Genomic DNA, 23,342 nt, shown 5'->3' on the forward strand with positions numbered 1-23,342 from the left:
CTGTCCAACAACAGCTACCCTCTTTGAGTCCAGACCTAGACTTCTGTAGCATCTAAAAGACAAGGGCCTTTGGAAAGCAAATTTAAGAGGACACGCAGAGCTGATTAAGTCACAACTATTAAGTCAGAGATCTTTACAGATCTTGGCTTGAATTTTGTCTAAGTGTAAAGGACAGTATTAGCAACACAATTTTAAAGAGGAAGCCAATCTAGAAACAGTACCTAACTGTCCCCAAATTACCAATTATCATTACAAAATGTTATCTCACTGACAGTGGTAGTGCAAATTTATGAAAGAACTGATTTTAAGCTAGCTATCTGACAACATCCAAAACAAAGTTCTCTTTAAGACAGCACACCAACATGCAGCTTGTGCAGCAGAATACACGACCCTGTGCAACTTTATTTCTGTTCTACTTTCCAGTTACTACTGCATGCCTGAATATTCATAATCTGTCTCCTTCTTCATCCCCTCCTCCTCCCCCATTTATACCTTGCTTTTCTCTTTATAGGTATACATAATGGAAGCTATGTGGAGGTCTTGGACCTACAAATTTCACTCAGAATTAAGAAGTTATACTACATTGCTTCCAATATTCTGCTAGATTACAGTTCCAGGTGAAAATAAATAAATGAATAGGTACCACGTTAACAGTTATTTGAGCTTTGTAGTAGGAAGAAATGGGGCCAGCTAATTTTACAGAACAGGTTGACTTGTCCATAAATTCCCAAATGGCCAAGTGTACAAGGAGAAGCTTGTTCCTTAATATAAATTAATTACATTATCAACTCAGTTCTTGAGTGTTTTTATTGTGCCATCTCTAGAGAATTGTTATTTATAAACAGATACTGTAGATAGAGAAGAGAATTTGAGTCAGTACCTGAATTATACTTCTAGTCTAATAACCCATCTGTGGCAAATAACAGAAAAAATTTTGTTAAAATCAAGACCTATGTGATTAGCTTAAAGCAAATGAATAATATGTGCTATGGGCTTTATTGGGGCTATAATGGTTAATGTTAAGCAGTTAACTAATGTTAAACAGGAAAAGACAAGTTAATTTTATTTGTTATAAACTGCTGTCAATCCCTGGGGTTTTATTCACTGTACATCTCTTTCCCTTCACATCACCTGCCTTTTGCCGCAAATGAGAAGGGCCCTATAAAAAAAGTTTCCAACTGTGTAAATAGAAAATGAAATGAAGTAATAGGCACATGGACTGAAGACTGATAAATGCTAAGCAACTAATGGAAATCAGGGAATTTCCTAGCTTTACTGGGGGTAATGCCAAAAATTGTATCAAAAGAATGGAGGTAAACTCACCACTTTTGCTGCACTGTATTTGACATATTGGGGGTATTTCTATAAGGGTTTTTTTTATAGAAAAAAAGCCTTTTTGTATTTTCCATTGCAGAACTAGGTGGGTTTTTATGAATATTCATGCATTGTACAATAGTTTTTATTTATTTAAAATAAAAGAATATGTTAAAAACAATTAAAATGAAAGCTAAAGCCAGTGAAAATGATCAAGTTAAAACCAGCTCTGGTCTGCTTAAAATAAGACTTCAGTCCTTGTGATTATGGAATGGTTTGTCATTGTTGAAACAAAGAAAGTACTATTCAAATAAGATCAATTATTTTCACAAAATGAAAAAAAAAAAAGGTAAATAGAAACTTTTACCATAGTTGAATCAACACTTTTTCCCTTTTTACATTTAAAGAATATTTTTATAAATGTAATGTTTTAAAAACAAACCTGCCATTCAAAATATGAAGGAAAATACTTGTTTCACCTTTCCACTGTCTTGTTTTAAGCTAAAATTAGTCCTCAAATTTGATTAAAAAAAAAGTGCTAAGTTTTAGTGAACCAGAACTGCAAATATAATATCTCACCTGCTGTGTACCCAGGTAGTGCATCATGATTGACCATGGCTTCTAGTAATAGCAGTGAATTAAGCACACATGAGTAAGAGATGAATCAAGAGCAAATAGAGAGAAGGAATTTGAGAAATTTTCCACTTCTTTGCTTCACTAGCCTTTTCTGTAGCAGAACACGCTCATTACCAGAATTAGATATCTATGACATAGTAGCACATTATTTAAGTCTGTATAACCTACCTAATAATTACCCTTAAACACATATACAAGAGACATCTATACAATGAAGATGTATTTCAACACAAATGTTAATTTGACTTAAGAGTTGCTTGATGTTAACCTGATGACATTCATCTTAAAGGCATTTGGTTATCTAGAGTGATATTTAGTATACTGATGACAAAACATTTAATATACTTAGTTCATCATCACATTAAGTCACTAGATTAATCACCCTTTAGAGACACCTATTTCTTCACACTGACTCTAGAGGGAAGTATAGGACCAAACTATAATACACTTCTCATTCATTAGATGAATGCTCCTACTTCTCCTACTTTACACCTCTATTTTTCTGTTTTATTTTGAATATGGTTGCAGAGATATGTTGATGCATGACTCAGCCACCTTCCACATTTTAAATTCCTGTTGGTTTTTGTTGTTGCTTGCTCTTAGTTTCTTGTAGTTATTGACTGTATTTGGGAGCTTGACACAATCTTTTAAACGTTTTGACAATTGAACTTTAGAGTATTGAGTTCTGATAGCAAAGCTCCCAATGTATTCACCAAACCAGTATTTCACCTTGAAAAGAACGAAATTTTAAAAGAAAAATGAATCCCAAACTTTTATGATTCTATGAACATCCTTTATGCCTCAACAGAACTACTATTTCAGTGGCATTGTGCGCCAACACGACCATTGTTTCTTGGTGACTACTTTAAAAAAAAAGCAAGAAACGTTAGTAATTTGTACAATCACATATAAAGAATTACATCTTTCTCCAATAATTAGAGAATTATGAATTTGCTATATATTTTTGAAAAATTCTGCATGTTCTAGATATTAGAAGTTGCTAAGATAATATTAGGTTCAACATTATTTATCATTTAGCAAATGATTTACATTATTTAAATATTCATGTAGCTTTTAGCATTTTAGGACTAAGGAGTTCTGACCATTAAGCATTTCATTACTTCTAATATTTCAGCTGGTTATTTATGGTATGACACTAGGGAAATTCCTGGAGGGGTTGACATTATATATTACTAAAATAAAATGTAACACAAACTCCCTTTTTAAATCTAAGAACATTCTTCTAGAACCAGTTAAGTATCCCTCAATGATCCCTTTTTTATAGGCACATATTTTCATTATTAAAAGATTTGGAACCATTCTTCATTGGAGCTCTCCCAATATACTTTGGTTTACAAATCCCAAGAATTAATTCTATCAACAAGATAACATGATTGCTACCAGAGAACCAATGAAACTTTTTTTTTCCCTTCTCTATACTGAGCATTCCTTTTTAAGGCACAAACAGGAATGGTAAAGCATGAGTTCAATACTGAAATACTCTCTTGAAGACTGCACTACTAAATATTTCTTTTTCATTGTTGGGTTCATAAAGTTATTCATAACATAAAACTATACTTGAAGCCAATATGACACACTGACTGCTTATAGCTTTGAAATATAAAATTTTGCAAAAATTCAGTATATGTGCATAGCGGTCAAGAAAGAAAATGAGGTTTTAGTGCCAATCTCATTAGATCTTATCATTTTACTGATATTTTTTATTCCTAGCATTGGCCCTGAGGCAGCTTTTCTGTGGCTATGTGAAGCCTTGCTTCAAACAGAAGCTGACCGTCCTGCCATGCAGCTGCATGTGATGTCTGAACTCAGGCACCAAGAGACAAACTGTAGCAAAACTGCAGCAAAACTAAAAAGTTTCACTCAGGTTTGCTTGTATTTCCCTAATGAACATAAGAAAAAAATCTTAAGAAATGTAATGACTGAGTTTTACAAATTGTTAACTTTCCCTGTTATTTTCTTAGTACCTGAAATCATCATGCAGTGCTACTTACCACACTTAGCTTTGAATATCCAGAGTTTGACCTCAAAACCAGGAGATTAAAATGAATTAATAAACAGGAGTATTAAAATCCATTAAATTTTTTAGTCTCTTGGGCAAGTTAGAGTTATATTTTTAAGCTTTTTGCTGCAGCTTAAAAGTTTTGCAAAGCTTTTTATTCTGATGTATTCTGTTGCTTACAGAACAATAACTTAAAAATATGCAAGAACTTTAAAAATATGCAATAACTTGCAGCTCTCTAGTATATCATAAATTTTGGCTACATTTGTCTTTTCTAATAGTGCATTGAATTTCCAAGATATGTAAATAGAAACAACAAAGGATTAATACTATCTGAAAAATGGTTGTCTTACAACATAGGCAGGATGTTATGGGTGCTTCATTTCACCCCAAAGCAGAAACTCCAGAGCTCACGTAAGCTCTTAAAGCAAACTGCTGTAGGAGCTAAGACTGTGCATAGGCCCTCTGCTGACCTGTGGCAAAAGGGCAGATTTCATCAATGGAAAACATCGGCTTCCCTGTTGCATTAACTGCAGCAAATAACTTTTATGAGCAACAAAGCCCATGAACATGGTCAAAACATTCAAAATTTGAATAATAATGGAACAAATCCTTCTGGCATTTGCACAGCTATTTATTCCATATAAAACTGTATTCCATTCAAAAACGTCTGCCTTTTAAAAAATTTTCAGGGAATCTGGTTTAAATTATTTCAATTTCTGAAGGCCTCAGATTTTTTTTTTCTTGCATAAGGTTTTTCATGCCAGTCTACATAATGATCTAACTGTAAAGTTGACCCTGCTTTGAGAGAAGGGCTGGGCCACACAACCTCCAGAGGTCCTTCCTCCTTCGTTATTCTGTGACTATATGGAGTAATCCATCCTTCACAATTATTCACTCCAAATGACAAATCACAGCTTGACCTCACTTACAAACTCCTAAGTGCTTTTCCAATCTATACCAACAAATGGTCATTCTCAAATATATAGTACTTCACTGCACCAGCTATGCTACACACCAGAGGTTTTCTCCAGGCATTGTTTTAAATAGCAGAATCTGAACCTGAGCTTGCTTGAAGAGCAGAGCAATGGTAAGAATAGCACTGATAAGAATTTCAACTTATTTCAAACTAGTGACTCAGAGAGTCACTGAAGACGTTTATACTCCCTCACTAACAGAAACTTTAACCCAAAGTCTAGCGGGGCCTCATTTCCCTACTTTCTTTCTATTAAACTTACAGCCGATGCTCTTTGTCAGCCGTCTCTGTTAACATCCTAGAGTAAACAAATCCTTGTGACCTACAAAGAGGCAACTTTCATGCTCCATAACCAGTTTAAAAACTCCCTGAGACAGTGCAGAGTTATTTGTCCAACTCTGAAAGGAATCTCCAAAACTTGGAATATAATGTTATTTAACAAATATTAAATCTAAACTACACATTAGAATTTTATGAATTAAGATGTAAACGTACATACATACTCCAGGTACATGATGAGTAAATCTAAATATCATCACTCACCTTTCAAAGCCTAAAGAAAATATCTCCATAGCAACTCGTAATTGCCAACTGTTGCAGTCATTTCCAACCATGCAAGAAAATATTTAATTAGCAAGCAAGACTTACGTTCTTGAAAAATAACTTGAAAAATCAAAAGTAAGAGTAATGACTTCTGCATCTTATGCAAGTGGTCTTCCAGATTCATCCAAAAAGCCCAAGTGATATGTTTAGAAGTAAAAATAGACAGCTGGAGGTGCTCATCATGCTTCAGAAAAATTTGGAACTGCTATCTCAGACCAGTTTTCACTGGATCCAATCCCAGCAGTGATTTGCAAGAAAACAAACTACATGTATGTATGTATACATGACGAGGGTGTTTCAAAGAATGCTGTCTACCAGCACATAGAAATATGCACTACTTGACAGCTTACAAGCAATAAAATTCTTACCATGTAACATATCACTGACAAGGTTACCACTCACATCAAAGCTGAGACTTTCAAAGCCACCTCATATATCCAAGATGCTCACTTGACAAAATTCCTTATACGTTTTAAAAACTTAACCCAAATTCATATCCTTTAAGAAATAAATGAATGCATCTTCTGGGTCTTGCAGTTTAACACATGAGAAAATACACAGTGTATGAGATGCAAAAAGAGATCAACAGATTTGTAAGGAAAAATTGTTTAAACTCTTGATTTATACACATTTAAGCTTGTGCCCTTAACTCAGAAGCGCTTTGCCTCAACAAGGACCATGACAGGAGCCAAGCAGGGGCAGAGAGATAAGAAAACATGCTGATCTGGTATGTACAAAGCATCCCAGATTTCATACAGCCAAATGGAAAAAGATACTACACAGATCAGAGAGAAGCCACAAAATTTAGCTTGTTTGGAGTAGCACAAAAACAGCAACCATGAGAGGCCCCATCAACTCCTTCTCATAGATACCAGTTGTTACAAGCATTTAAGTAATAGTCCCTCTGCACAAGAAGCAAACAGACAGTGAGGGGAGTGTCTGGTTTTTCAGTTTTCACTTTTTTTTGTGCCCAGGAAAAAAGAAGTATTTGTAAAAATAGCATGAGGTGTTTTTTCCAGTCTTCTTTTCTTAAGATGCTATTTTCAACTGGCAAATTTTTTCAGCTGCAATTTTTGACCAGGACTCTCATTTCTTAAAAAGTCTTCCACCTATGCTTTAAGAAGAAATCACATCCTTGAGGAAGATGTTAGAATTTTTTAGCTACTACATTAGAGCAAATGCCAACTAAATAGCAGAAGTCATATGAAGTCTGCAGGGGATTGGCAAACACACATATGGATGAATCCTAAATGTATCTACAAACCAAATCCTGCCATTTGACTAGAAATCATTAGAAGTGAATGACTTTCTGATTTCCTCAGAAATTTGACATAAATTATTGGGGGACATCATGTACAGAGTTGGGAAGCAAGCACAGTTTTCACCTGGCATGTTACCTTCAGCTTACAATTGTGTTTGGACCAGGATCATAAAGAACAGAAATCAAAAGCTCGTAATGAATTTGTACGCATTAAAAACGAAAGTGATAAGAAATGATTCTTTTTTTTCCTGAAACATTTTGTGCCCCCTTCCTTCCATGCACTAATAAAAATTAAGATGGCTGTCTGCACTGCAGACTGACAGATCCCACCAGAAAAAACTCGCAAGGAGAAGGAACTTTAAGGGCATCCAACAGTAATCACAACTATGCCTGCAGCCAAGACTCTCCCAAGCAGCCATATTTCACTGTTTCTTGCACTCTGAAGATCTACCACATAGATCCAAGGAAAAAGCGTGCTTTAGTGAGGACTTAACAAAATAAAGTGTGAACAAAACTGCAGAAAGTTTTACTGAGCACAAGGACTGGAGCACAAGTCTTCACTTTGCAGCATCAATCCATTAAAATTCTTGACAGCAGCACACGTTCCTGGCTTGCCAGTGGCCCACTTTCATGCAGCCTAGTTTTGCTCAGAAAAACTTCTGAAAATCCTGAATATTAAACCTTTCTTCAAGCTATAATGATCATGGAGATTAGCTCTGATCAGCAGTTTTAGGCCATATGTAAATTTGATATCCCTAGGCATAGTAGCAAACCATGAAATACCCTTCCTTTTCCTTTGGCTAGCAGTAATAAGATGACTGCTTTACAGCCCCTCATTAATACTGGTCCACGCCATCTACTTAGCATTCAACAGGTCGTAATTCCTAGACCTTGTCAGGGACTAGTCTACAGCTAAGGTACACCAGATTTGCAAGAGAAAACATAGTTTAAGCCTTGAAATCAGCTACAACAACAACAAAAGCCTTTTACCTCATTCTGTTTCTCTTAATCCTTTTTTTTTTTTTCCCCTCAATGTTTTCCAGTTCTTTGGCTGCTGCAGTCCAAGTAAACGTATTACTATTTAAGTATGGTCACCCTCACCATTCTCACAGCCATGCTTATGAAAATGACAATATACAAAAGCCAGGGGAGATATTTTTCTTCTACTCTAGCCCACACAGTTTAAAACCCCACAACAGGCCAAAGGAATACAAAAAAGTACTATTCATGACAAAATATAACACCACTTTTTATGCAATAGTATATTTAATAGAGGTATGGTAGGAATGAATGAACTCTTTCCCTGTTACAGCCCATGCATAAGCACAGCATCTGTCCCTGGGTGAGGTCTGAGAAAACAATCACTGCCTTTGTCAGGAAACTTGATTCAGCTTCATTTAGGAAAAAAGATATTTACAGTCAATACAGCACACAGAGCAAAGGTTTCTTGGCAAACAGTTTCCCACATTGCAGTGCATAGCAGGAGCTGGTATAACAAGCAGCTCTGAACGCCTCTGTGCAGGGGCTTCTTCAAATAGCATGGACTTACCTGTTCATGCTATTTAGAAGGGTATGCTGCTAATACTGTAATTGCTGTTTTAATCTATATAGGAATTGAGGAAAGCATTCTAAATTTTGATGTCCTTTCACTGCACTTACAAGTTATAAGTAGCTATTTGTAAATAAACTGACAATCAAATTGTAAGCTAGAAACCAGTAAGAGTGGAAAACTAAAAGTTTTGGTTACTTCCAAAAGGATTATTCAGTTTGAAGGAAAAAAAAAAAAGTGTTAAAACTTTATTCAATTGCAATGAAGCCTGAAGCTCACAATTTCAACCTTCGCTTCTTGGATACAGCTGTAGTAATGAGAAAATAAGAGCCCAAAGGATGGATAAACTACATTATCTTAACTAACAAAGGCAAGCCTTCAAAATATGAAATTGGAAAGGAAAAGCTATACTATTAACGTTTTTTCCCTGGCTAAGAAAAATAGATCAATTTTCAACTCTTCAGTTCTTATTTAGTAAGCCTGCAGCACATACAAAACCTGTTGAAAGTGTAACCTCCCAGAATTAAACTGCCAAATAAGCACGATTACAAGCAGCCCAACAGGTATGCCTATCTTTTTGTCTTATGATTTTGAATACTGTAGATTTATGTTAACGGGAACTATGATAGAGTTAAGCTTAAAAATCAGAAGGCAAAGCCATTTAAATTAAAAAACAAGAGTTTGCAAAGTAATGTTTGCAAGCGTGTCCAAACAGTAATATATGCAATTTCATGTTCCATTACACTGTCTGCTAAAACATGCTGATGCGCTTCTATTGCTTTTGTTTTCTATAGCTATGGTGTCTCAGCTGCAGTTGGATACTGAGCTCCTATGCCAAGTCGTGTTCTCAGATTTGGGGACCTCTTGTTCCATCACGTAAAGAAAGTTGCCATAACAAGAACAGTACCACCCATCATAACTTTTTTAACTCCATCGTAAACTTTGCTTGCTAAACTTTTTTTTTTTTTTTTATGGCTACTCCTTCGAAATCTGACCACTCTTAAGTTACCAGAAATTCTCATAGTGACTTTGGGGTTATTCAGATTTCTCTGCAATAAGATTTGGATGAACAGTCCTCAAAGTTATTTGACTACTGCAGGCTTTGGCAGATGAAAATCTTAAATTGCTTTTATTTAGCTGCTGCTACCAATGCTATGACATCTGAGTATAATGCAGATCCTGGTCACCAAGTAGCTGGATAACATTTTTTCCTCAGTTTAAGGAGTTGATATGCAGTCTCTTATTGTAAGAATCCAAAGCAAGTTCATTTCAAACAGATCAGCGGGATGTTTCCCTGTCTTGTTCTCCCTGGCTGCATTCCAGGGCTCTCAAAACCAGCCCAATCCTGCAAACGTTTACAATTCTTCCAAGTGTAGCACTTACATAGCCTGTGGGAGTAAGAACCTAATCTTGCATATAGAAAGGAACTGTATATTGTTTAATAGTTTGATTTGCTATTATATGCTATTGCATAAGTTTTATTTTAGTATCATGCAACTGCTGTGATTGCACTTTTATAATTGGTGCTGTACCCCAAAGGAGAACTTTTCAAAAAGTAAAAGTGCTACCTAGGTGCTGAATCAGAGAATTTACTACAAGAGCTTTGGGTAGCAATACTTAGTTATGAAGCTTCCCAGAAAGGGTTCTGCAGGTGTTAAACAATTCAAACTACAAGATCAATGACGTTAATTAATGGTTCGTGCAACATAATATGAAATAAAATGCAGGTAAGTGAATTTAATTTCTGAAGAAAAGTCCAGGACAGAATCCAACTCAGACACTTGCCCCTCTGAAATTTCTGTATATTTTATTAACAGATTCAGGCTTACATTATCGCCATATTCTGAATCAAACAGAGGTGTGATAATATATCAATAATGATTTTTGCCATGCTAAATAGATATGGCTGCAAATTTCATCTCCAAAGACTCTGGTATTTTTAGTATGCTGTTTTGTAGTAATAAGAAGCCAGCATCAATTTAATTGACATTCCTACACCCATTGATTTAACAATACCAGATTTCAGCAGACAGAAAGAATTGTCATTTGACAGGAGAACACTAAGAGATCTTTCATTAGCACTCCCTTTAACCTAAATGTCTCAGATGCCTCCCAAACTTCTCAGATACACCGCAGTAGCACAGCACTGATGTCAAGAAATGACAGATAAGGAATATTCAAATGACTACATCTTCAAAATTAGAAGCTGCTTTAAAGAAAGAGACTATTTCTATAATTGTTGACGTAAAAGAGAATGTTTGTCCAAAAGAATGTTTTTTAAACAAGTGTCATGGAATTTTGATTGTAAAAACATACTGAGACACTCACAATGGTTTCAACGCCCAGAGGAGCTGTTTAGCACCACAGATGATAGATTACAGCTTTGCACAACAGATCAGTGTATCTTCATTTGAGAAGATTAAAACACGTTTGACAAACTGAATTTGCAGAGTTGGGTTTTTGTTTGCTTTTGTCCTTGTCCCACATCAACACACCTCCTCCATACCCCCAGCCAGGGGAAGTATGCCTTACCTCCCTCTGCGAGATCAAGTAAAATCTGGCCTATTAAGGCCTAAAGCAGTGAGGCCAAGAAATACTGTTGGCATGTGTAATTAATAAAACTAAAATTATTAATATATATATTACCATTTTTATCTCTGCTGAAAAGAATTTGATAGGTGATTTGTGTCCTGAGCTAAAAGAGAGCTGATATCTATTCCTGAAAACTTTGGAAAGTAGGTGCTCAACCCTGCTGTACTGACACGACCAGTTGACTATTGTTACAATTGTGCATCCCATCTTCTGAGTTATTTACTGGGATGGGGTACACACTTCCAGGTAATAAAGCTCCATATACTTTTGGCCAACACTAGGAAGGGAATTAATAATTTTAGAACAAGATTGTAACAATCTTAGCAACAGGTCTACCTAAACCAGAACTGGTTAGGTAGCTGGTTTCTTCAGGAAGTAACAGGTATATCAGAACATTGTCAGGTAAGTTAATGGATGTGAAGACTACATGAACTATTCCATAGTTCTTACTTTTCTTACACTGTGACTTGAATTATAGTGTTATAGAGACATAATGGTAGTAAGAATCAAAACCAATGCTCTTAGCATTTTTGCTCCTAGCAAACATGAAGAAAACTTATTAGAGCTATTATTGTACTGAAACACGTAGCTTTGTTGCTATGCTGTTACTACTGAGACATTTTGAAAGATTAGGTCAGTTTCTCCAGAATTTTTATATAAAGAAAATCAGAAAAACAATTCATAGTGTTAAAAGTCAACCATGTGAAATTGTTCCACTTTGACATTTTCTTATCAATTGCTTTGAGATGATTATAAAGTTGAATTAATTTAGATGCATTGATGCAATTTTCTTCAAGGAGAACGAATACTTTTGCTTTTACAGTAATTGCAGAACAGAGCCAAATTTCAAACTCTCAAAAGATTTTTTTCAAGTAGACCATCATCTGTTATCCCAGTAATTCATAATTACAAAATAGACATAATATATAAACAGTGGCTTCAAAAGTTTTATTTCTGGCATCTGATCAATGGAAGAAATCTTAGTTGCCTTCACAGTAGCAGTTGCTACAAATGAAGTTTCAAAACTCTACCACACTTTTTTTTTTTTTTTAAGCATAAGTGCTCCTGAAAATCATTTGTAAGCCATGGTGAATACACTCTGAATTATAATGTGTCCATGTGTCCCTTCTATCCAACTGGTTCTTGGCTACTTGAAGTGAATATACTTAGGTTATGTACCTAGCTTTGAGACAGCTTCAGAGTAATCCCCTGTGTTTTGGTCTTGCAGAAATTAGTGTTTCTTAAAATGTCAGATGAAATTAAAACTCAAGTTCTTGACTGAAAAGTTATCCTTAAAAATTTGTTTGTTTCCCCACCACCACCCTCTAGATTTAGAGTTTTATAAAATAGTCTTAGAACTATGTAAAAACTGTAAAATATCCTTCTGATAACAATTGCAATAATGATCATCATGTTTTACTGCTTTGTGTTTGAATCACAACACTGATGAGCTACACCGTGTATTCCAAAAATCACTGCCTTGGATATGTAACATTTTCTCAGATCCATATTTAAAAGACATTTCTACTGGAAGCTTCCAATATATACCAGCAAATAAGGATATAAAGCAAGGAATCTTCACTGCTCTGACTTCACCTGCAATCTATCACACTTGTGTGTGATTCTAACTCAGTCATGTGCTCTTTGCACATCTTATACTGACAGCAACATGATTTTCTTTCTTTTTTTTTTTTTTAAAAGCAAGAAAGCCAATAATAATCTTTGCAACCTTACCAAAACATTCTCAGGGAACAAAAACACTATTTTTAAATATTATCTTACTTAATTTCAATAATTTTAGTGGTGCTTACTAGCAGTACTTGATTTCTAATAATAAATGTATTTTCCCATCTATTTTTTTTTTTGGAAGTTGTGTGATATATGTAAGAGAACGATTTTGAATATTTCAATGAAGAAAAATAACTTATACTATAAAATTAATTACCTATCACAATTTTTTCTATGTACTTTATACTGTCCAAACACTCTTACTAAAGTTGTTTTTCATATATCACAATTGTCTGTACTAGTGTACAACTGTCCTTTGACCTTTTGGGAATACAGACTGCAGTTTATACCCCCAAGGGTGTATGAAATTAAGGGAGAAACGTGAAAAAAAAAAAAGGTTAAAAAAGGAAAAAAAAAAGAACCAACAGTTTATAATGTAGGGAACCTCTCTCCTCTCTCTTTTAAAGACGTGATCTGATAGTATCTTTCAAATAATACTAGGAAAAATAATCAAATTAACCTGCAAGGCAATAAATAATCCTGTCATCCTGCAATTTCATGTTTTCTATTCAGCTACGTGACTCTTTCACAATAAAAGTGGTATGGATCTGTCTATTGGCTGCTCCAGGCATTGTATACTAAGGCAATCAAACCCTGCCTGCACTGACAATTTATAGCCTTTTTCCATTCAACACTTGGAGTAGTGGCCGCACCATGGCATTACTGTCAAAGGAAATGATGCCCCATTGTTATAAAACCTGGTAACACAACTCCAGGATTTACATCCAGCTGCGTGAGAGGACAGGGAAGTGGGGGTAGGGCTTCAGCTAGTGTATCTACTGCCATCAGTCTCCAAATCATATAACAATTTTATGGCACATGATTGCAAGCTGCGAAGATTTAACACCCTTTTCACACACCTCAAAGGGCTTGAACAAAATACAGCAGTGTGGCCACTGACAGTCCACTGACTTAAAGCACAACTCACCACATCACCTGCAGGGCTGCTGGCCTGCGAATATGTGATGGGCAATATCCAGAAATGGTGCTTTAGAACTGTATCAACACAAACTGAGGTTTTATACCACTAGTAAAGCCTATCAAGAGAGCTGTGACATCATTCTCCTCTCCAGTATGCCACAGAGCTGTGTATTTTTTTTTTTTTTTTTCCAGATATATTTTCCTGGCAGTACTGTACCTTTCAGTTGATTCTAAGGATAAGGTCATCTCAGGCGCCCAAGCTGCTTAAACCTTTCAAACCCACCCTTTCCTCTTCTGAGAGGGATACATTAGCAGATGCAAGAGCCAGGGGAAACTTTACTAATGCATAAATTTCCCTTTGCAAAGAATTGCAAATTGAATTACACTAATACATTTGAGACCTAGTTTTTCAGTAACCAAAAAGGACTCCAGCACTTAAATAACACACAGGTTATTTAAGAAACATGCTTATTTTTATTTAAAGAACCTAGGTTATAACACAAAAAGAGCCGAGATAGTTAACCATCTTCGCTTTCATTGTTACGTGCCTGCCAGTATATTACAGGGACTATTTTACTATGTAAAATGTCCAATGAAAAGAGACCATAATGCATTTATAACCTTTAGCATCAGGCACTAATGCTGATCTGGCTGTAAGAGTAATTTTTGGTATATCATTGCATAACTAGAGGAAAGCTTTCACCAAGGTCACTTTAGCAGGAGAGACAGTGAACAAATCAGTTGTGCATAAAAACAAAAAGTTAAAGGGAATTTTCTGTCTGGGGCTGAAGAAGGGGAGTAGCTCATTTCTGGTCCTTACAAACAATGGCAGTCACTGTGGCTTGCGCAGCCAAGGTGATTTGGAGCCTTTTCTGACTCTCACCTATTTCTGCCGGAAGACAAGAATAATTGAACCCTGGAGTGAACTGCAGACTCCTGCTTCCAGACACTCACACCAGACACTCAGTTTGAGTGAACTGCTAATTGCTACACTTGAGATTATTTAAACTTACTCAGAAGGTGCTGGTTTAACCACACTGGCACTGCTGGGCAACCTGTTAATTAATAGATAATACTTTAATGGGTTGATCCTCTCAACTTCTTCCAAAAAACACACAGGGGAGTTAGTTTAGATGTACATCCTTCTCTGCCACAGTACAACTACACATTATTTATAGATACAGAACATCTTTTGCTTTCTTTGTATATAGACATTTTTATACATAGACAATAACTAGAATGCCAGGATCCCTAAGCCCCACTAAAAGATCAAATAAGTGGAGTATTCATATATGTACATGTCTATCTGTAATGACATATTTTAAAAATAAGTATATGTCCACAAAAATACATATACATAACACCAATATTAATGTACAGCCATATTTTACACCACAGACTTGGGAACAAATTCCTACTGGTATATACAAAGCATCTGTGTATAATTAGCATTACAGATATGTCTAACTAGTTTATGTCCATTACATTTACAGGCTAGATTACAAAAAGCTTCAAAGATGCAAGTACATTTTTATTGAAATGCAAGTAGTTAATCCTAAGAAAAGATTGCTAGAAATTTGTGGTAAACCTTTAAAGTATGCGTAAAACTACTCACATTAGTTCACAGAACATACAATCCTCTTTCACATACTTTTCCCATAATCATCTACTGAGGGAGATGGGATGCTAGGCTTTAGATGTAACTCAGCATAGCAGTTTGTATCTCTAAAGATAGATTTTTCTATATTCTTCTGTTTCCTTTAACTCAGAGGCTTCCTAGGCCAGAATCTAATTAAATACTATAATACAGAATAACTAAGCCATTTAGGAAGTTTTTCGCCCTGGATGAATCAAATTCCTTGAACCAATTTATACTTTTGTTTTCTCCAACAGCTCATAGGAATAAGTTTCACAATTAACTGTGTGACATTTCAAACCTCCACTAAAATCAAAGTATTGCTGCAAGAGACATTGCTCTGAATCAAAAAAGCTCAAGTTCAAGTATTTAACTTGGAAATAATTTTGAGGTGGATTTTTCTGAGACATTCCAGCTTTGCAGCTCAGATCTATATATACACCTCTAAGTTCTCTACTGCTGATTTTATTTATTAATATTCAAAATTATGAATATTTTAAAATGAAATAATGAGCTCAGACATTATATACCTTTAGAAGCTAGCAGGCAGAAAATGAGATTGAATTGATAGGTCTTCAGAACCTGCTAAAGCACCACCCATAAGTGGGGTTGCAATGTACACTCATGTTTGCAACAGTTCTGTTAATCAGAGGCAAGGCCAAAGTGGCTCAAGGTCAACCTTTTTTTTCAGAATATGTACCACTGAATCATTTTTTAGCTTTAGGTTACACACAGGATCTAAAGCTAAACCATACCTTTACAAGCTTTTCCCCGCAGTATTTTTTTTTCTCCCCTAAATAAACATATAAAAAAAATAAATAAAATAATAAAAAAAAGATGGAAACTTCTTTTGCTTACCTTGGGAGGGAAAAAAAAAAAAGTAATTTGGATCAAGCCAGTACAATAAATACACAGTTAGAGAAGTACTTTCTTCAGGGCTAGCAGATCATGCCCACCCCATTGAGACCAAGACATGGTCTAGTAGGCAGGCTATTAAAGATTTAATTTATGGTATGGTGAGAATCCTATAAATAAAAATCACAATAAGAGCCAATAATAATTTACATTTTAGTACTAAAATGCATCAATATTCCCATACCACACAAAGTAGTTCTACAAGAGATGTATGCAAGCCTCCATCGCACAAAAATTAAATGTATGTTTGGTATTTGCCTTGGTAAACACGGTAGAATTTTTTGTAGCTGCATACCCTAAAGAGTTTATCACAGTTCCTCATATCAAAAGAAATATCAATAAGTGATTGCAATTATTTGATTCTCCTTATACGCTGTAAGCACTAAACCATTTTTGCTTTGTCTTGAACTCACTTTTTCATTTTTTTAAGATCATCGTTAGTGTCAGCAGTACTTCAAGCACATGCCTTTACTTAGAACTACACTTCCAGATGTATCAAAATGTGCCTCTTTCCTTTGATTACATTTCCTGCAATTCTTATTCAAACATTCTATATTTTATTCTCATTATGGTCATGAACTCTATCTTCACTCAAACTGCTTTTCAAGTATTTGCTCCTGAATACTGTGCTGCGGAAAGCATTTTGTTTGGCGAAATAGTTTTACACAGTATTTTTGCATTCCTTTAAATCGACTGCAGATTTTCTGTGTGGAACTCTCCAAACCTCTGCAAATCTCCCTGTCATACACTGAGTAAAATTCAAAGTGCAAATCATCAGCATGATATATGTATACAACCCACATTCTTCTTCAGACTTATAACATCAAATGATGCTTAGTTCTTGTTTTAATGAGATGTTGATATTTACATCATTTTTGTTTTTATGCTATTTAAGGTTTGATATCCTGAACTACCCCTCCATTTTAGTCTTACAGAAAGAGCATCATCTTTATTTTCAAAATGGTTACAATGTGTATAAAACCACACAAATAAGTGTATGCATATGCACAATTTGGTAACTTTTCTGACAAAAATGTTTGAACTAAGGAGAAATACCATCTTACACTAATGCAGATGGAATCAGAAGCCACTGGAGAACTTCAGATGTTACTTAAGACAAAAAGACTTTTTTGCTTTACTCTTCTCTTCTGATGGCTCTTTGTGAAAGTTCTTAAAAGCATTCCTGTGGGTTTCCCCCCAGTATTATTGCATTTACACATCACAAGAAAGAAGTGGTCCTGGAGAGCTCACCAAATTCAACACAATTTGTCATTTTAAAGCTTTGGTAACCTTACCTCATAAAACAGAAGGCATTTCAAGGAATTAAAAACCACAGGCCAGAAAATGCTACTGTATCTGCAATGTATTAAGGATGATTACTGGCACATAAGAGACCAAGAAAGAGGTCTTATGTTATATATCCTCACCATTTTGCTACATCAGCCTTCCTGGAGTTTACCTTTCCTAGTATCTTTTGATTCTCATCTATTATATCCAACCTCATTTCCATTCATAAGTGTACTAAATTTCTTGTTGCATTTAGTTGAATTATCAAAAGAATATACTGGCAGGTTGCTCTCAATAAGAAGCCACCGTCTTAAGAACCGGTTTTCATTTATCCAAATCATAACCATGTTCTATTAAACAACCCACAGCTGTCAACAATACTTACTCAGTACTACAGACCCTTCCTCATGCTTTTTCCATTTTTACAAATAATTATTTTGTGATACTGAACATCCCTCTAGGCTACTGTTCTTTATTCCTTCTGTTTGCCTCTTTGAAGGTTTTTAAACGTTCCTTTATTTCCAGCAATTATTTGTAGACATCTTTCAGTCCTGCTTTGGGGCTCTTCAGCTGGAATGCAATGTATTCAGGCTATTGTTCATCATTGAAAACTTTTTTTTTAATGCAATTCTTGAGCAATTTTTCCAACCACTTCAGTTAAGATTTTACCCTGTTGGGCTTGCAGCATATTGTTACAAGTCACATAACGTCAAATGTGTTTAAAATAATTTCTGCTAAATGCCTCCAGCAAGTGAAATGAGATGGCTGCCATGTTCATTTAACCAGCCTTCTCTTTTCAGTCTTTAAGGAGTGAGACATACCCAAATGTTTCTGCCTACGTAATCCATAAAATAAGTCACTCATTAATTCACTGAGGTATGTCTGCAGTAGGGCACAGACCCTAGAGTTGGCAGCTTGATAGACCAGAGATCAATAGGAAATAAACTGGGTCATAACTTAGAAAACAAAAAGTTGAGAAATCAGCAGTACAGTTACCACAAAACCTGTTACCGTCAGTAAAAAACACACCATAGTTGTCAATGATTCAGGCTCACCTATTATTTCCCTGATGTAATATACGACGAATTCAGTACCCAATTAGAAATTAGAGAATACAGTAACCAACAGAAATAGGAAAAAAAAGCCTATTTCTCTAGTAGCTTTTTCTTTTTTTTTTTTTTTCACCCCAAAAATGCATAGCCATCAACTTTGCTGATTGTTCAGGAAAAGGATCCCTTAATAAAAATCTAAAACTGTCTTTAGTAAATTTAAACATATATTTGAGTGTACATTTGTTAGAACGTGACTAAGGTATTTACAGGAATTTCACACTTGTCCATGAAAACTGATTACCCATAACTAACTATATCATGAAATCACTCTTTGAAAGATATTTAAATAAAGAAATATATTACTATATCACCTACTATTCAACTACGTTAATCAGAAAATAAGTTATAAGGCGTGGCAAGCCCTAGCTTGAAATTGAGTTTTTTTTTTTTTTCATGTAATGCATATAACATTTTGTATTCTCTATGCCCAGGCATTTGCATCTTCCATAAAGTGATGACATATAAATCCTAACTGTCAAAATAACCAGTGATGATTACTGTCAGTTCAAAAATCACACAAACAAAAGGTGAATCAAAACAAAAGCACGGCCTTAGCAATACAGATAATGTCTTAAAACACCATCAAAACACATCCTCACTGGGTCAGCACGCAAAGTTCATTTAATTTATGAATAATTAAAGAAAAAAATTACAGTGTTTCCATGTGTTCTTTTGATTTTTCTACTAGTAACTAGCTTCAGTGTCAGCAAAAAAAAAAAGAAAATTCTTAAAAGGGGCATAGCACATTTCACTATACTCCTATAAATTTAAATTAGAGAATTGTAAGCTTGTACAAGATAATGTATGATTCTTCAGAAAAACTGAGACAGTCATCACTTTAGCATTACTATTGATATAGTGATCACTGCAAAAACAAGTTTGTGTCTTTCCATAATTAAGGAACTAAACTTTCAAATAACTAAGGAGAAATGGTATTTCAGGAAATAAAAAGATACAACATGTCTTACAGCAACAAGAAGGAAGTCCAACATAAAGCTTAATTTGAATATTAAAATGAAGATTTATAAATTTAAATTTGCCATACTAACTCTCTCCAAAATTAATTTATTAGTAGTTCTCCAATATTTCCAGTAAATATTTCTAGTGAGTGATAAACAATGTATATGTTTAATTTTAATAAAAATAAAATACATGGAAATAAATATATGGAAAGCCACTAGAAAATTCCAGGATTTGTGAATGCTAAAATTATGGCCCCACAGGGAAACACACAGGAACCCAGCAATGAATGACTTAAAGCAAAATAATCCCTAAATCTCATCTGAATCTCTTACCAAGGCTTCAAAATCTTTCAGACAAGTTTCACAGCCTGTATCTTTGCCTATATAATTACGTATCTCTAATCACTGAATTATTGGAACCCATGGACACTTACTTGACCCAGTGATCCTGAATATAGATCCAAGACACTTATGAGTGATTTTTCAGGAAAAAAAAAAAAAAAAAAAAAAAACTTTTCAATGATTTATAGCTGGAAAAAAGATGGCTGTGATAGGAAATCAGGTTATGCATAGAACGGAAACCCTTTCTCTTGGAACTTCAGAGAAGAAACAGAGCAATACAATATTAATACAGTAAGACGGAATCAGGAATCATACATGCAAACGCATGCACATAAAGATTTCTATCAAGCTGTGCAGTGGAACTATTGATTGGGAGCAACACAACAGCAGAACCTGATGAATAAATTTAAGATACATGCCATAAAGTTTGAAGAAGTATGGAAAACAGATGTAAACAACGTAAAATTGTTGTTGAGCAGATGCCATCTGTGTACAGAGCTATGACAGATTCTTGCTGACACTGATTCCACAGGTTCATTTTTGCACAAAATAATTTTACAAATATTGGTGTTCCCAACACACACACAAAAAAAAAACAACAACACACAATGAGCTTATGAAGTTTAACAGGATGAATACTTGGGGGAAAGAGGGAGAGGATAACAAAAAGATGAAGTTGAGCAAAATTATTTAAACTTTGATTAATTGGTAAGACAATGATCATGTCAAATGCTACATGGACAAATATCAAAAAAAAAGCAAGATTTTTGATGAATAAAAATAGAACTGCCAATTAAAAAAAAAAAAACCTTGGCAGTGAAAAGAAGTTTGGTATATAGGTTGAGAAAAGAAAGAACATATAGCCAACACCAATCAAATATCACTCCATAGCCTGGAATTAAGTCACAGCTAAATATTACAAAACATATTGTCTGAGAAGGGCGCCTAGTAGATAAGAGGAATAAGCTTCTGCTTTGATGCAGAGAAACGAGGCTACTGGAAGACTTGCAGAAGCACTCAGCTCATACATTTAAGGCTTCAAACTCTGCAGAGTTTGAGCTGTTTCACACCATTTTCTGTTGCTGAAACACTGGATTTAGGGGCTTTGAATTTACTAAAACTACACCACCTGCATCAGTGGTCTAGGAATGTTTATTTAAGTAGGTATAACAAAAAGAAGCTGTAGTGTGAATGAGAAAGTAAAGTTGGTCCAGTGATCTGCTTAGATGGTCCTACTGTTCCATACTGCTGAATGATTTAAGCTTAGAAATTTCAGAGAAAATTGATAGTAGTATATCCTAAGTTTATGATGAAACTAGTTACAACACAAGGAGAATAGGAAGTAGAACAGTCTAAGGAAGTTTCTTTTGAATTCTTAGTAAACAATCAATATCTGAAGTAAATCAAGAATGTGCTAGAGAACTACAGTAGGAAAGAGATAATGTTCCAATTGGCAGCCATAATTATAAATATGAAGCATGTTCCTTGCTTGAATGAGAAAATAGTCTAAGTTGCCTTGTTGGTTCATTGCATACTTGTCACAACGAAAGTAAACTTTATATGAAATGTGAAATTTTTTTGATCACAGCTACAGTTGATCAAACAATAGCAAATATATGCAAAAATGCTAAACTCACTAAAAAGTCAACATGATTTCTAGGAACTACATAAATAATAAAGTATGGGCAAAGTCTAACATCTAGTTCTAGTCCTATCAACATACAATACAAGGAATTGAAAGGGAATATCTATCCTCATTCAGAGTAAGCAAAGCACGTCACCACATTAAGCTTCCATGACTATTAAATATTCATAAAATTGTACGTATTTGAATCCAGATTTCATTTCAGTATGCCTGTAGAGATATGATTGGCATGGACTTACCTGTAGGGGATCCCTCCATGACGTGACCAACATAGGGTCCTTCTTTGAACATTGGTTTGTTATCATTCTGATCAATAACGGAAATATCTAGGCGGACTGGCCCATCAATGACTTTTCCGCTTAAATCTGTGACCTCAACTTCCAGCTGTATGAAAAAACAGAAAAAAGAAGGGAAGTTGTTCATTATCACAGTGAACAGAGTAAGAAAAAAAGCTCCCATCAGTGCTGTGGTAACAGACCTTGCCAGGGTTACCACTTCCAGCCCATTCACTTGGACTAGGGTCACAGCAGGTTTTAAATCTAAGCAAAAGAAAATGACAGATGTACATTCACATCAGGATATCTTTTCGTAACTTGAAAATACCACATTCCCTGAAGAATGAAATGGGTAGAGTATAAGGAAAAAAAGACTCCCAAATTTGATACTAATCATGGGAAGATTTGCTTAGAATTTGTTACTTTACTTTTTTCAACCACATTTAAAGAGTACAAGTATGGAACTATTGTAGTATAATTGACATATCTTCTAATGCTCTGTTAAGAGCTTTTTTTTTTTTCTTTTTCTTTTTTTTAAAGGCAAGAGTGCCTTAGACATTAAATACATTTTCTCAATGATCATGGCATGAGGTATTATGTTAGATATTTTTGATAGTTCATTTTTTTATTAAGGTATAAAAAGACAAAACATATGCAGTTTTATATAAACAGGTATATATGCACACACACACACCCTCACATCCCAGTGTACAAAAGCATCTGCTGGGCAAAAAGCCGCATAGAGCCGTATATTTGTTTCTTTTACTTCCAAAATCTGGAAAGCAAGATTATATCATGCATATCTCAACCCTCTAATCCACTTTTAATGGAAAAATCAGAATGAGTTACTAAAACTTAGTCATTAGGGCAAACCATAGTAAAACGTCTTATACGTGATGACAAAGGGTCAGTTTAGATTGCAGCTGCATTCTATATTTGCAATTCTCTCCTCACCACGACATCAGTAAAAACAGTAATAAGTGTATCAGAGAGACAGTTATCATTTGCACCCACTCTACCCATCCCTAAACTCAACTCTTTAATGGAGTTAAGCCAGCCAGAAAATGGACCTGGGCACAGATGTTAACATCATCTTCGTCTGTTTTTTCCCTGAGAAAGTGGTAGCAGCAGGGGCTGAAGTCTCCGAGCACTTTGTTTATTCTGTTATTTTATTCTTCATTGCCATGTCTTATACCTGTAAGTTATTTCTAAGTTGGTGATAAGTCCTACTGGGAAAGAATTAGGTCCGAATTCTAATTTCTTGTAACAATGGACGTTTATCATCACATCTGTGTCTTTTGTTATGCTTATAAGTAAATCCCACTTTCATAGTTAAACTTGCAGGGTGTAAGTAGAAGCATTCATGTTGTAAGCAAGATGTCTCATCACACCATTTGTAAATAGTGTCACAGTCCATTTTAGCATCTACTTACTTTGCTCATCCTCATTTCTCAGGCAACTGTTCTTGCAAGTTTTTCCCAATGTTATTTTTTTACTAGATAAAAATG

General features: G+C 34.9%; 2 protein-coding genes across 2 annotated transcripts in view; both read right to left on the reverse strand.

Moving 5' to 3' along the window:
- The window catches only part of CDH13 (cadherin 13), a 482,951-nt gene that overhangs the window by 183,962 nt on the left and 275,647 nt on the right, over positions 1-23,342 (reverse strand). The window contains 1 exon segment of the mRNA XM_067004389.1: positions 21,799-21,943. Within this exon segment, the coding sequence (XP_066860490.1) occupies positions 21,799-21,943 (145 nt within the window).
- The window catches only part of LOC136791794 (endogenous retrovirus group FC1 Env polyprotein-like), a 234,231-nt gene that overhangs the window by 97,169 nt on the left and 113,720 nt on the right, over positions 1-23,342 (reverse strand). The window lies entirely within an intron of this gene.

This window comes from Anser cygnoides, chromosome 12, assembly GCF_040182565.1.
Source record: "Anser cygnoides isolate HZ-2024a breed goose chromosome 12, Taihu_goose_T2T_genome, whole genome shotgun sequence".
In the NCBI taxonomy this organism is placed as follows: Eukaryota; Metazoa; Chordata; class Aves; order Anseriformes; family Anatidae; genus Anser; species Anser cygnoides.